The 16,213-nt window shown below is 42.4% G+C and overlaps 1 protein-coding gene across 1 annotated transcript; it reads right to left on the bottom strand.

The window, feature by feature from the left end:
* Positions 1 to 436: 436 nt before the first annotated feature.
* On the bottom strand, positions 437 to 15,783 carry LOC109879122 (sal-like protein 1). Its single transcript, XM_031831222.1, has 3 exons — positions 14,786 to 15,783; positions 3,521 to 7,344; positions 437 to 2,268 (listed from the first exon to the last, which is right to left on the bottom strand). Exons 1-3 carry the CDS (start codon positions 14,856 to 14,858, stop codon positions 1,828 to 1,830), a joined length of 4,338 nt encoding a protein of 1,445 aa, XP_031687082.1. The 5' UTR covers positions 14,859 to 15,783; the 3' UTR covers positions 437 to 1,827.
* Positions 15,784 to 16,213: the final 430 nt, after the last annotated feature.

Here is a 16,213-nt window from a genome sequence, read left to right on the forward strand (position 1 = left end):
TTTTTCTGCTATCGCATATTTGTTTTATGACCGATCACCACAACCCAGGTGTCCTCATTGATTACTTCTACATCCGAACTCAGATTGTTTGACACAATCATGCAAATCACTTTTACATGTTTAATACTGCTTCACAATACTGCTTCACTTTTTAATTACTGCTTCACAACAAGTGCCAGTCGAAAATGAGAGGGGAGATACATTAATTGACCAGTGTTATAGATCCATGATACAGTATGATTTCATAAGTGCATATTTAAACTCCAATTTAAAAGTTGAATCTACAAAAAAAATATCTGATCCCTCAAATAACATGACAAGACCACATTTCAAAAGTGAAAACTCTCCAATTATTCCAAACCCCCATTATCTCCAATCATAAAGCATACAAAACAGAAAGAAACAAAAGAGAATGAAGAGACACACACACTCATAGTTTTCTTTTGGAAAACGGATGTATTTGAATGATAGAGTAAAGAATGACAGTATCTTAGTTGTTAGTAGGTATTAAAGTGTAGAGAAACTGGACCCATAAAGATCTTCCAACTTTCCAAGAAAGTGCATGTAACAGTCCGAAGGTTGTCAAACCTAATATATATTTATATTTATAAAAACACTATCATTTGTCCCCTAGCCAAGATGGACTTTATCTTATGAGCTTTATATGTACATTTTGTTGTGATGGAATTTCTAGTTCCCACGTCTCACATTATTTACATAGACGTCAACACATATGTTGCACTTGATGCCAATGAGGATGCTGAGGACATAGCAGCAATGTGGAAATCCAGCAGATGACCTATAGGAGAATCCCACCCACATGATTGGCTCTCTTCTCACTTCAAACCAGGAAGTGGACCTCTCTGAATTCATCATCTCCTCTAACAACACAACTGTTTTGTGTTAAACTTTACACCAAAAAGCAACAAAACAAAAAAGATAAAGAAAAAAAACTGGAACTATGGAAGAAAGAAAAAAAGGACAATAATAGAATAACATTAACGAACAAAACAGGTTAGGCCTACTGTAACTCTAAATAAACACTAGAAATGCCTACTGTAACTCTAAATAAACACTTGAAATGCCTACTGTAACTCTAAATAAACACTTGAAATGCCTACTGTAACTCTAAATAAACACTTGAAATGCCTACTGTAACTCTAAATAAACACTTGAAAAGCTTGAATGCTTTCTTTTTCCTTAAATAAAAGATCAACAGCGGTTGATAAGGAAATGACTACAGTGTAATCATAGTCCCTTGCCTGAAGTCTCAATGATTTTTTTCAAGGGGGAACGTTAATACACATCTGTTAGACCATCTAGAGTAGATCAGTGTACATTATTTACAGCCATTCTGTTTCACTTATTACAGATCTAATGCATCACATGAACATCAACAGTTGTGTTAAAGCTATATACTACAGACCAAAAATAACTTAATGCCAAGGTAAAGATATGCTAAAGTTTCAACAGCTCACTTTCAGCTCATACCCATTGTGGCTGTAGAACAGAAAAAAACTAACTGTTAATGCTTCCACTTGGTTCCAAGCAAGGTTATAATCACTAATAAATAAGCTCCTTAAAACTATAACATGTTGTACATTGTACAAAAAAGCAACTTCTCTTCACACTCATGTTGGTAAAGTTTCAAAGGCAAGCCAAAGCCAAGTCATTCTTTGTCTTTGCCTGGTTCTCTTTCTCTTTTCAATCACTATGTGTGTGTATGTGTATGTGTATGTGTGTGTGTGTGTGTGTGTGTGTGTGTGTGTGTGTGTGTGTGTGTGTGTGTGTGTGTGTGTGTGTGTACATATGAGAGGGAAAAGGTCTCTAGTTTGTGGCAATCTCTTTGTTGTCCTCCATGAAACGTGTGAATCGGAAGTGGGTCCCGTTCTCTGCGTTGGCCATTTTCTCCAGGCCAGCCAGAGCGGCATTGGATTCTGTACTGTGCAGCTTCTCCAGGTTGCCTGTGAGGCCGCCCACGGGCGAGCTGCCCCCGTTCCCCATGCTCCCCGACAGAGATGGCAGGCCTCCGTTCTGGATGACAGAGATCTCGTTGGTCTTCATGGCCAAGCCACTGGAAAACGCTGCAGCGTACTGGTTCCAGAAGCTAGCCGGGTCTCCGTTGCCCAACCTAGATGCCATGTCCTTCTGGAAGATCTCTGGGAACTTGACAGGGTTGGTACCCAGGAAGGCCATGGAGCCGTCTACAGAGAGCCGGCGGCCGCGTCTGGCAGGGGCGCTGTTCCACATGTGTGTCCCCATATGAACCTGGAAAGAGAAACAGAGATACAGAGAGAGGACGCAAATCAGAAATATTTCAAACTTGGCCACGACAAAGGCACATAGTAACAGATGATGCAACAGAATTTTTTAAAATAATAAACAGCAAGTTAGTATTAAAATAGTTCAGCACCCTGGGTGCAACAGGAGGATTGGTGCAGTGAGCTGTGAACGGCGTGGGGACAATGGCATGGTGTAACCATTTTATTATGGCTAGGATGAAATACTGCATTTAATCTGAAACCTTCATTCAAACGTCTCATGAGGGAGACCCTTGTGCTTTGGTTGAAATTGCAGTGCCCACTCTCATTGCCCTGGCCAGTATTACATCTGATGTTTCCCCTGCTAAGCCCTTCCCCAACGAGGACAATGTCTTTCTCTTCTTCTTTTGATCCTGAAAGGATGACTGTTACAGATAATTCATGTTATTCTTTTTAAATCAATGTAGAAATATGGAGGTGTCAGATACACAACTGATTGTGTTGTCTAGAGTGATAACATGTTTTAAAATATCACTTGCTAGAAATTATACATTATTTTAATAAAAACACACTACAAAATCATAGCATCAGCAAAATGTGAAATCTTGCTACAAATAATAAGGGTATTGTTTTTTTTATATCAACAAGGGTGTAAACTATAACTGGTGCTGATTACCAGGTAATTGCAATCTGGTTATACATTTGACAATGCTTCCTAAATATTACACCTTTCTATGTTTCACCACCTTGATTTCACACAGTTGAGTGGTGTGATCACATTTGGCCCTTCAGTTCCTGTTTATCTCTGAGGTTTATCACCTTTTCCAAATGGTCAAAGGGAAACTGGGATTTTCATGGGGTAAACTCTGGAAAACTGAGGATGGTTGCCTCTAGTAACTGTAGTTAATGCTGTTAACTGAACCATTCCCAGCTGTGCTCTGCTGATCACATTCTCAGGTTTCTACCCAATAATCATATTAATGGGGTGATTCAACCTTTCCGCTGAGCTGGTTCTTTCATCAATTATAGAACATTACTGCCTCCGAATGGCACTGACATAACACACTTCAATTTGTTACTCAAAGTTGTGGATCAAAATTCTGGTGATTTTTATACTCCTCCTATAGATATTCATTAATAAATATGTGAACATTTTCCAATTCCATTCATAATGTTTTTAAATATACAATTGCCCTGAGATATTGAATATGTGTGTATATTACCTATTGCATTCATAATGTTTATAATCATACAATTACCTTGAGATTTCCTTTGGTGGTGAAAGCCCGACCACAGATGTGACAGGCGAAGGGCTTCTCCCCAGTGTGGGTCCTCTCATGTATCTGCAGAGCGCTAGAGGAGGAGAAGGTCTTCCCACAAGTGTTGCAGTAGTGCTGCTTGGGTGTCCGGCGTAGAGGGGCAGAGGCTGAGAGCACCGGGGATGCAGAGTCCGAGGTGGTCACCAGGCCGTGGGGCATGTTACTTGCCATGTCCTTATGGTGATCCCGGTCCTGGTGGTCCTTGTGGTGTTCCCTGTGGTGTTCCCTGTGATGGTCGATATGGTGGTCCCTGTGGTGGTCCCTGTGGTGGTCCCTGTGGTGGTCCTGATGGTGGTGGAGGCCGTGGAGGAAGCCGTTGACCTCTGATTTGATCATGGAGGACAGGGAGTTCACAGAGAGGAGGGAGGGGGTCGGACTGGAGGAGAGGCTGGTGTTAGAGGGTTCGAAGAGCTGCGAGGGCAAGTCCCTCATCTGGTGGGTGAGCATGTGCTGCTTCAGGTTGCCCTTGGTCGAGAAGCCCCGGTTACAGGCCGTGCAAATGAACGGCCTTTCTTTGGTATGGCTTCGGTAGTGGATGTCCAAGGCACTCTGACATGCAAACGTCTTCCCACAGATGTCACAGGCTGTGTTCTTGAACGTGCCGCGCTCACGGAATGGGAAGAGCATGCCCAGTGGGTCTTTAGACGGGTTGCAGGATGTCAGGTCCAGGGCCCCGATGCTAGAGGGGTGATGCTGCATGAGGCTGGCACTGATGTGATCCAGGGACATAGCTCTCTGGTGCCTCTCCTGTCTCTCCTGCCTCTCCTGTCTTTCCTCCAAGCTGGGGGATTTACGTTGATGTTGGGGGTGCCCATTGGTAGGGGATGGGGGCTGCATGGAAGAGGTAGATTCTGACACTGCTGGACTCCCGGCACTTGGGCTCTCGATGTCCCCACCCAGGGATGAGGAGTCGTTAGTGAGGCAGTCCCCTTCCATTGAACCTCTGTTCCCCATGGCCTTCATTCTGCTGGTCTGCAGCTCCTCTACCAGCCTCTGGTGGGGGTTATGATGGCTGTTATGCTGATTGTCATGGTGGTTGTTAAGATGATTGTTATGGTGGTTGTCATGGTGGCTGTGATGTTGATTGTTATGGAGGTTGTTGTGGTGGATTCTATAGTCAATATCATGGTGGGTATTGTGGTAGGCGTTGTGATGGGCATGATGGTTTTTCTCCTGCCCGTCCTGGACGACCATCTCGGGGTGAGAGGGGGAATTGCACAGGCTGTCTTGGGAGGCATCGGCTGACTTAGGGGTGTCTGGGACGCTGCTATCAGGGCCGTCTTCCATCCCTTCCACTCCCTCCATCCCCTCCATATCATCATCAGAAAAGTTGTCCAGATCATCAAAGTTCTCATCGAAGTTCCTCTCATCAAAGGAGCCTGTGTCAGAGCCCATGGACTCAGGGTAGCTGTCTGGCAGTGGGGTGTTTGGGATCTGCCCTCCCATGTGCATTCGGATGTGCTGCTGCAGGACCACTGCGTTGGTGAACTTCTTCTGGCAGATGGGGCAGGAGTGATGGACCCTGAGTGGAGGCATGGCCCGGTGGACGGTGTAGTGGGTCTTCAGGTTCCCTTTGGTGGTGAAGGCTCTGCCACACACTTTACACTTGAAGGGCCTCTCTCCAGTGTGAGTACGGTAGTGCATTTTCAGAGCGCTCTGACAGCTGAGCACACGGTGGCAGATGACACACTCATTGGGGTCCGTCAACTTCCTGTCGATGTTCTCCACCAGCTGCTGCAGCTTGGAGGTCTCCGATCCCTGGAGCGGGTCCAAGAGGCCCCCGAACGGGAACTTAGCCTTGAAATGCTCAGACATGAGGGGCATGAGAGGGTTGGTCATCATAGGTGGGCTGTTGGAGGTTGTGTATTCTGTGTTGCGCTCAGACTCAGAGCTCACACTCGGCATGAAGCTCGACGAGTGATTGCCCTCTTCAGTTTTCCCGTTTGATGTAGGCAGGGCCGCAGCTTCTTCAGACAACCCGTCATTGCTTTTCATTGATGGCTCAGCAGCGTCACAACCGGAGTCAGTCTTTGTGGAAAAGGAGGGGCTGGTTATGGCTACCGAATGATCTTCTTTTTTAATGAATGGTGGCAGGCTGGGCATGGTTGGTGGGAGCAGCATGCCCACTGACGAGGTCAGAGTGGAGAGAACAGGTTTGCTGTCCAGCCAGCTGGTCACAGGCTTCTCTGGAGGCATTGACATGCCATATGGAATGCCGGTGCTCGTTGGAATATTGTCTAAATGCTCGGGGACAGGGTATGGATTCATCTGAACATGTGGATACTTCTCTTTATGACGCTGGAAGTGGACCTTCAAGTTACCGCGGGTGGAGAAGCGATTGCCACAGATGTTACACTTGTACGGCCTCTCACCTGTGTGAGATCGCAGGTGGATCTGCAAGGCACTGTCACTCCCAAACACCTTGGCACAAAATCTGCACTTATGCTTGAAGAACGCCTCCTCTGAGCTGCTCTTGGGTTCAAATGAAGTTACGTTTGGTGGCTTGCCTTTCCTCTGGGCCAGCGCAGCCAGAGAGTTGAGGTCCTCCACTGTGGTGCCAATACTGGGCAGGGAGCTGGAAAATAGGTGGTTTCCAGACGGGGGCTGAGGTAGATGTGGATTAGTTACAGGGTTCAACAGGCTACCTATCCCAAAGGCTGGCATGGATGACTTAGTGTGTGATGGGTTACTGAGCTGAGAGTGGAGGTTGCTGCTGATCGCATGTATTGACCTCTTGTCAGATGACGACTGGAAGTTGTTGACTGTGGACGACCCCAGTGAGCTGATGCTCTGAGATGATTCACCGCTGCTGGGGTTGTTGCTCTGAGGTAGCTGCACCCTTTCAGCCAGCTGCTTCAGGCTGCTGATGCTGGCAGACTGGCTGGCCAGGCTCTGTGCTAAGCCTGCGGCTGCAGCCAGCTGCTGAGAGAGATGGGAGCTGAGCGTGGTCAGTGGGTTGGCTGACGGCCCCAACGAGCCTCCTGGTGTGGAGATGCTGGGGGGCACCTGCATTTCAGGGGACTGGGAGGCCAGTAGCAGGATCTGGTGACGGATCTGTTCAATGAGCTGCAGCTGGTGGATCTGTTGCTGCTGCAGGCCCAGAAGTTGCTCCATCAGGGCCGGCACTGCCACCCTCGTGGCCCCGGACCCAGACCCAGAGGAGCGCTGCATCTCCTGGGAGAACTGGGCCACAGCCACTTTGGTGCTCTGCAGGTTTTCGATGATGACGTTGCTGTTGATCATAGAGATGCTCCCCAGGTCAGTCAGGTTGCCGAGCGGAGGTAGCTGAGGGGCAGAGACGATCGAGGTGCCCGGTGCTGTTCCGGAGCTGTTCCTGCTGGAACTGTGGCCATTTCCCTCGCCCGTGTTCATGTTGATGTTACTGCCTCCCTCCATGTGGCTGCTGCCTCCATCATTGTCGTGGCCAGGATGAGCGTTGATTTCGGAAACGTCGACGTCCATGGATTCTTCTTTGTCAAGAGCGTTATGCTCTAAAAGGTCACTGCACTGCGCTTGATCAGTGTTATTAACCGTGTCATTCATCTGCTCATCAGGATTATGTGGAGGGGAGCCAGGCGAGAAGGTTCCGGAAGGAGAGGCAGGATTCTCATTCACTATCAGAACTAATTGATTCTTAGTGCAATTCTTCTGGTGTTGTTCAAGATCTGATAGTTCAAAGAACTCAGCACAACATCTGCTACAGACATGGGCATCTGACTCCTTGCAGGGGGGGTCTTCCTCCGAGCAGGGCTCTTCTGTGTCCCCTGAAAAACACAGGAGGGGGAAACAGAGGATTAGTGATTAGAAATGTTTTTCAGCTGAAGAGGCAGCTTTATCTATTCAAATTCCTTTGTTGTTCATCTTAAATTAATCAGTTTTACACTTATCTGCTTGATATGTTCACAAAAAACAACCATCAAAAAAGCAACAATAAACCAAAAAAAATGTGAAAAAGACCCCTTTTAATGTGGTGGCTCTGAGAAACAGGATAAGAAAATAATGGAAATCAATAATACTTGTTCAAATATTGCCTAAAAGTGATCTTTGAAGATGTACATCTGGTTTCATCAAGCCAACAATCTTTTAAGTAATAATTTTCTATAGATAATCCATCAACATATAAAATACTATGAAGTGAGGACATTGGGGCTTAATGACATTTCATAGAGAAGCATTGATTTCCAATATTTCATACTCCTCCATGTCTACTTGTCCATTGAGTGCAAATCAACCATTTGAAGGACTTATTAGACTTTCAATTTGCTGTCAACTTTGCTCATTTTCAACTCAACTACAGGCATCTTGGACAGGTTATCCCTGTCACTAAGCTAATTTGTATCCCGTCAGGCTGCAATCGGAATCTGACAGCCACAATAAACAGAACCTTTGGATTCCAGATTGTTCTCTCTAGCCACTCGGACACTCAACAAAGACAGTGCAGAATTATATATGCCATTATTGTACTGATATCAATAAGAATTATACATTTTGTTTTTACTAAAATATCTGTAATGTTTACATAACACATGTTTTTATAAATATGTTATGTATATTTAATAAATTTACATAACATAAAATAAATAAAACACATTATGGTACCGAATATAAAATGAAGAGTAAAACATAAAGTATAAAACCTTGTATCAAAAACTGTTAATTTGTATTGATGTAAATCTATAAGTATCACAGTGCTATATATATATATATATATATATATACACACCTTCCAGGGAAAAATAAAACCAAAACATAACTACAAATGTGTCAATAAATGAGTCAAGACCTATGAGTGGAGCTGCTGTCATATATATTAGAATGAACAGCTTGCTGCCCAAAACCAAGCAACTGGCCACACCAGTTTTAAGCAACAGGCAATTCAATACCAACCAATAAGAATACTCAAAATGAATAATTGTCTTTTAAATGTGCAAAGAAACTGGTCTTGGTTATGCAATTTCCATTCAACAAACACAGGGGTCAGTGTGAAAAGAACAAAAGGCGAGTCAACACCCCTGTGCCACTGCTGTGCTCCAGACTTTCCTCATTCTATCTTCTTTTTGTCAAACCAAAATCTCACTGTTTAACATACAAGTTGATTTACAAATTGCAATTCTCTATGAATCCCTTTCATTGTGGGCCCCGGCGATCTACATTTTCATCACGGGTGGAAAGGGAGGAGGGTTCATTTGAAAATGAAACCCAGAGACAGAGACAGAGACAGAGAGAGACAGAGAGACAGAGAGAGAGAGAGAGAGAGAGAGAGAGATGAGTGCGGCCCTGCCCCACTGAGACAGGATGGCTTCCCATTGTTCACACAGCATGGGAGCGGTGGGCTTGTCGGCACGGCCTGGCCTGGCCTGGTCTGCTCATCTTGGCCAACTCAAAGCAGATCCTGTTTAATTCAGGGATTATCTCCCTCAACGTTTCTCTGCTCTGGGACATCAGATAACGCAAAGTTGCCATGACAGTAAAACCCAGACTCACACCACTCTAACCATGCAAACGGAGAAGACTCGCTCGAACATTAATGGTAACTTTTTAATATCAACCATGCAGCCCCCCCTGAAAGCGTCAGTAATGAAAAATGTGTTTGATTTACCTCGTGGGAAGGAAGAGTAGCTTTGTTTGGTATTGGTTGACCATGTGAACTAATGAAAGTGGATTTTATGTAAGAGGAAATACATCAATTTACACAATGTCCTGAATACACTGCTGTAGGAAACACTAATGTAGCTAAACAAAAATGTGAGAAAACTATCCAAAGTCAACAACTAAATAAAAGCGCTTGAACCGCACTTCAAGAACTTAAAAAAGTTACCTAGAGGTTACAGGAGCAAACTTTTACAAACATACAAAAGTGCACTATCAAAGCAAAAATGTAAACATCAAGTTCATAGCGTTAATTCTTATTCTCTTACTAGATTAAAGTGCACTGGAGTGTAGTGATGACACACATGTTGAAGCCGCAAGCTACTATTTCCACATTTCATAAATATATATTTTTAAAGGATTTAAGATTCCATACATCCAAAGGTTTGTTTAAACTGTCTAATGGAATCTGTATGAAAACACTAAGAACAAGTGACTAGCTCAAGTTTCTTCAGAGACCTGTGGGTAACTTATTTAGTTAGGCAGTCAGTAATAACTATCTTTCAATGTAACATTCTCTCATTCGTCAAGTGAATGGAAACTGGACATTGTGGATTGTATTACATTGTGGATTCTATCTAAACATGATCATGTTTAGCGACCAAAATAACTATATCCAAAACCACAGAGAAAAATAAAACAAAGAGCATATGCCCAAATGTAACTCTGTTATCAACTTCTCATAACATTCACTGAAACCACAATATATATGTCCCTAATAATAACGTACTTGTAACAGGCTAGGATTTGACCGACCAAGGGGTAAATTCACTTTCTAAATCTCAAAGTGTGTTACTCTCAACACCCAGCACACCCCACCCCACCCCCTTCCTTCATAAATACTCAGTGATTGTAAAGCAAATAGTGGTCCAATTAAAACAATCAAATTATTCCATCTCAAATGTGTTCTTTCACAAGAAGCTATTTCCATACCACCACCTTGACTATTAAAAAGGGTTAAACATCTCAGAAGCATGGAGTATTTGAAAGTCTTAAATCTATAATCATGTACTGACATGTAATCATGTTTGTTTACATAAGTAGACATGCACTTAAAAAGAGATGATATTTAATATTTTGTTCATCTGATGTCTTTATGAATAAAGAAAACAAATACTATGAAAATAATGCCAACAAATGAGAACAGCTACAATACACACAACACCCAAATGTCTACAGCAACAGTGCATAAATTAGTCAATGTTTAAAAAATAGCCGAGGATGATCTCTGAATAAAAATAATGCGTTACTCTGTATAAAAACTGTATAAAAATCATCATGCTACAAGGAGTCACCAGAGCACAGGCCTTCAGGGAGGCAGAAGAGACACATGCCAAAACAGAGAGCTGTATAAAAGGACAGAAGAGACACATGCCAAAACAGAGAGCTGTATAAAAGGACAGAAGAGAGTAAATAATAAGGGATATAGAGATGTGGATTAGTAGAAAATATGACAGAGTAGCTTTTTGAGAGTTCCTACGTTACTTTGTAGGGACGCTGGCTTCAAGTCTCTTGACACTTGTGAATTCAGTAGGATGTCTGATGCCTGATGCATGCCTGAGCTAACCCACCTCCTCTCCAGCCCTCACACTGCTGGCCTCACTGGAAACATCCCAGTGAACACTAGATGGGGTTCCACTATAGCTGCCGTTTCCCGGATGGACAAGCCCCAGCCTTAGCAGCTCTGCCCTGGTGACATGATTAAAGCTTAAAGGGGAGGAGAAGGGAGAAAAGCAAGCAAGTCCTTCAGCCGGCATACATCTCAGCCTTCCACTTTATAAACATTGGCAAAATGACAAGTAACTGAATCCCTGTTGTTTGCGGGGTACAACAGTGCGAAGGGCTGGGGACCGCCCTGCCGATCTCCCTCTGGGGGGGCTACTCTTGCAGGGTGGAAGTGGATGGCGGTCACACTGATAAGACCCCCCCCCCCCCCATCACAAATATAGGACAGGGTCCCTGCTAGGCCCCTGTGGCTCTGATCAGCGGGGTCAATGACGAGGTACAGGAGAACACACTGCAGCCTGAACTCTCATCAACTTCACACAGGGAGACACAGGGGGACCCTGGCAAAGGTTAAAACAGCTGAACATCCCACCCGAGAACTCTCTCTCTCTCGGAGGAACGAGATGAGAGACAGACAGCCTTGACTTTCAACCTCGTACACTAACTACCCAGTGGCAAAATGCCCTCAGCATCGCCTTAAAATGTATTGGGAATGTTAGCCTCCCTCTTTTTATTTTGCATACAGAGACTCCTGAGGACTTTCCAGTTCCACACAAACAGGAGATCTCTCAGTCATGAGCACACATTCTAGAATTATCAAACAATTACCAGAAATGCAAGTATTCCATGTCCCTAACCCATAATTACAGGTATTGCATTTTCAGCTTGTTTAATGCATGATGCATTTGGGTTATTTATTGTGAAACTCAGTAGGCACCAGTCTGCTGACAGAGAATGACTAAAGTTACTATTCACTACTTTATTACATTTTAGGGGAAATGCAGCGGTCAAGGAAAAACAAGTATGATTCTAGGTATAGACTATGTTTTGCATTGATCCTTGGTTCCAACCAAATCATGCAACCTTAGGTAGAAGTAAATGCTTCTTATGCCAGGTTTAATTTGGGTGAAACAGACCTTTATTTACAGCTGGCATAACATGTTTTTTAAAGGATACTGCAAACAACATAGTTGTACACACACTGAAAGAGCTTAAAACATGGACAATGTCAAGTCAGTCCAAAAATATAGATTAGTTATATATGAAAAATAAGTCAAACTAAATTGACTGTCTCGATGAAAATATATTTCCATACAACTCCTCAGAAGGAAAATACATAGACAATATGTATGGAAAAATCAGCCATATAGGGTCAGTTAAAGAGCCTCTAGAGTTTCCTTTCTGTAGGCTATGTCATGGCAAACACTTCTAATAAACATATATTAATAGTAGTAATAGTAATACTGTGTGTAATATGTGTAATATGGGCTACTATAGAGCAGTAACTACAAACAAGTCAAATGTAATCTGTATCAGAGATAGGAGCTTATGATTTCCTTGAAAAAAGCTAGTGCAATGACAATATAGTCTGCAAAAAGACAAAGCCTAATCTAACTTCCATTTAAACTAATGAACAGATAAAATGCAACACTTAAATCTACTATATATGTGAGACTTTTTAAAATACATTTACAATTCTAGAATGTTAGATAGAAACTACTGTCGTTTCACTACGACCATTCAACCATTTTGAAAATAGTTATTTCAGTAAATTGTACGTTTGAGGCAATATATCTATACAAACCTTAATAATCTGCAAATTGCTTGCTATTCTTAAGACAGTGAAACTTAAACTTTGCCGCATCAAAATACCTTACAAACACCATAGGGTGAAAGTTATGGCTATGGGTGTTGTAGGCCTATAAAAAAATACTTCCATAACCTGGTTTTCACAGCAGGTCTAAAGCACATCTTTAGCAATAGAAAATTAAATCCCAGCTTGTTGTAAGTCTCGTTGGAAAACATAATTTGATCAAATATATCATCATAAAAGGAAACGTGACTGTTGGGTGGACTTAACAGAGATGGTCAGCTGGTCACTCCGGAGTAGTGGAAACTCGCAAAGGTGACAAAGCGTTCCAAAAGCAACCAAGGTAGTTGCATAATAAGATTCATTCAACCACTGTCGCCATCTTTTTGATGGTCTCAACCACAACTTGACATTATCTTTATACTATCTAATTTTCATGACGTGAGGTAATTTGGTGCTGAGCTTTTGTTAAAGTAAATTAACATAAACCTTTTACGTATTTTTGAAAATTATAGGTAGAAGTTTCAAGGAGAAGTTAACTTCTATCGTAAAATAACAGGCCTCTGTCCCTCACTATTTCTACTATTTCTTTCTCTCTCGTTTTCTCTCAGTGTGTGTGTGTGTGTGTGTGTGTGAGAGAGAGAAAGAGAGAGAGGGGGGCGGGGGCGAAAGAGAGAGAATCGGAAGCAGTATGTCACCTATTCTAACATTTAAGTTTTTTAATATTTTGAAAATGATGGTTTAGGAATATACACCGGCAGGTAGCCTAGTGGTTGAGCGTTGGACTAGTAACCGAAAGGTTGCAAGCTCGAATTCCTGAGCTGACAAGGTAAAAATATGTATTTCTGCCCCTGAACAAGGCAGTTAACCCACTGTTCCTAGGCTGTCATTGAAAATACGAATTTGTTCTGAACTGACTTTCCATGTTCAATTATTTTTTTTAAATACACAAGGGAAATGTAGGAAGTAAATAAAAAGTGTGCATGCGACTGAACTTAAAACCATTATAATGTATTAACATTAAATAAGGATATACATAATAACTATAAGGTGGCGACAGGTAGCCTAGTGGTTGGGCCAATAACCGAAAGGTTTCTAGATCGAATCCTGAGCTAACAAGGAAAATAATATGTCGTTCTACCCCTGAACAAGGCAGCTAACCCACTGTTCCTAGGCCGTCCTTGTAAATAAGAAGTTGTTCTTAACTGATTTGCCTAGTTAAAAATACATTTAAAAAAAGGTCATTTTGGTTTCAGTGTTCTGGTGCATCACATTGAGATTGGGGTTTAAAAGCCATATAATTTGTAAACGAATGTTTACCATCCGCCATTAAGATCACAAGATGTCAACAAACTGAAAATCGATCATTCAAGCAAATGTTTATATTTTCTTATCATTTTATTTTCATCCAGCCAAGGCTTGGCAGAGAAATACCGACTTTGTAGACTAGCCTATGTACAGGACAGTCAGAAACAGTAGAAACTTTACGCGAGTATGCAAATGATTATTTATTTTCTATATAGGCCTAAACCCAAAATAGCGTGCAAACATTTAAGACAATACTGGTTATTTCGACGCACAAGTACTTGTCCGTGCATAGAGTACAGTTGGGCAACGATTGGAGTGAAACTAAGTCGACTACAAAAGCAGAAACTTAAACGAGCCTTTCGCTGCAGCAACTTTGCTTGCAGCAGCAATTGAGGAAACTTGCTTCAAAGTGTGTAAGACAAAAATGTTGATTAAAAAATCAATCTTTGTAGCCTACCACACAACGTGTTCTAAAAAGTGAATTCTAAAAGTGTAGGCTACATAGAAGCCTATGTCGAGGTAAAGGTAGGCTAAGCAGCTTAATAACAAGAGTATAACGCATGCACTTTTACACGGTTATATTTTGTAACATAAAGTTGAATTCTAAAGTAATATGAACAACAAAACGCAATAATATGATATTTTCAAGTATAAAAGTATTTGACTGTGTCTTAGAGCGATATAGAAAAGGCACGGGCCATAGTTCGATCATACAGTAGATAGTCTATATATATAACAAATGTGTCTTGTTATGATAAGCTGATTTTGAGACTGTAAATTGCATGAATTCATATTTTTTTTGTCTAACTTATAAAAGAAAGGGGGAAGAGTTCCTATCCAAAAAGCAACGATCATAAAAAGACAAAAACATCTGAAAACCAGCTATTAAAAGATAGTAGCTTGGATAAGAGCGATCCATTGCCCGAACTTACCATTGTGCTTGGATAAGGCCAGATGAGGGTCCGATTGGAAATGTTGCGGCTTTGCTTGTTTCCTCCGCGACATGCTGGCTCACACATCAGCCAAGAAAGAATAAAAAATTACTAAAAAATCTGCTGAAAATTACAAAAATCGAGTCCATCCACAGCGCATTTGTCCTGTTATGATTATCAATAATGCTTTGCGATTAATCATAAGAGGGTTCTTTGAAAGGCGATTGGCACCTCGCCAGCCCCCTATTCAAATTAAGTCTCTTTAATCAATTAGGTCCTGATTTGCTGGGGACTCTTGTCTCTCTCTCAGCTCCCACCCAATGAGTTGATCCGTGTGGAAGAAAAGGCTGGGTTTTCCAACTCCCTTTAGATACAGTTTAACCCTTCTTAGCAACCAGCTGGTAGCTACGTAAAGCTTATTTTGGCTACTAGTGGAATGTCAGAGTCTTCAGTCCATGCGCGGAACCGTATCTTTCCTATTGACCAAGCAGCGATCAAACCCAGCAGAGTTAGGTCAATTTGAACTGACGAGACGCTCACGGTGAAACCTCCGTGATCTCACATACAAATACTTTCCACAACTCTGGTCGCTGTTGCTGTGCATATCCTCCTTTCAGATTTGCATTGAGGTCGTTGTAATTCAGATCTTGTATGTTGAAACACCAATACCTAATCGTTGGTTGGTGGTGCCTCAAGGCAGCGAGGAAAACGTTTATCGACTATAAGAGGCTCGTGCGTAACGGCACCGTAGGTGTCTCGGAACTCCAAGATATGTATCGAATATCCAAATCAGATTCATTTGATTATCGCCGAACGGTGTTAGTAACACGTTTTCATCACACATCGCATTCCGCGAACAAACAAACTTTAAGGGCCCATGTAGGACTGTGAGAAATGTTGAGCCCAGCCCACCTATGACGTGATTGGTCACTGGGCTATTCTATCATAAACCGAAGGAGGTGCAATCTCTCTCTCCCCTCTCTCTCTCGCTAATTCTCAAACGCATGGTTCGCGAGCGAGTGTGTGTGTGAGCGTGAACGACTGACTGACCAGTAGAGGGGAGGGGACAGTAAAGAGTGTATGATTCTGTTTCGAAGGCATGGACATGTTTGTGTTGTTTATAGATGTTTACTATACATAGGCTACTTCAACACATCATGCATACATTTCACGAAGTTGCGCGTCATTGAAACATGGAGTTGCTTTCATTTCATAAATTGATTGGCTTGTTTAGGGAAACTCGCTACAATCAGCGTCTTGTCCAAATTGTAGCCTACAGTAGCCCAGCATGTTACGGGTAGCCTTGTATGTTTTTTTGCTGTACGTCAAGTTTATAATTTAATCAGTTCTGTAACAAAAATGAGAACCTTATTGCCCAGTTGTAATGCAAGACAAATCCGTTGCTATTCAAGAAGTGGATTTAAATAG

Source organism: Oncorhynchus kisutch, linkage group LG8 (genome assembly GCF_002021735.2).
Source record: "Oncorhynchus kisutch isolate 150728-3 linkage group LG8, Okis_V2, whole genome shotgun sequence".
In the NCBI taxonomy this organism is placed as follows: Eukaryota; Metazoa; Chordata; class Actinopteri; order Salmoniformes; family Salmonidae; genus Oncorhynchus; species Oncorhynchus kisutch.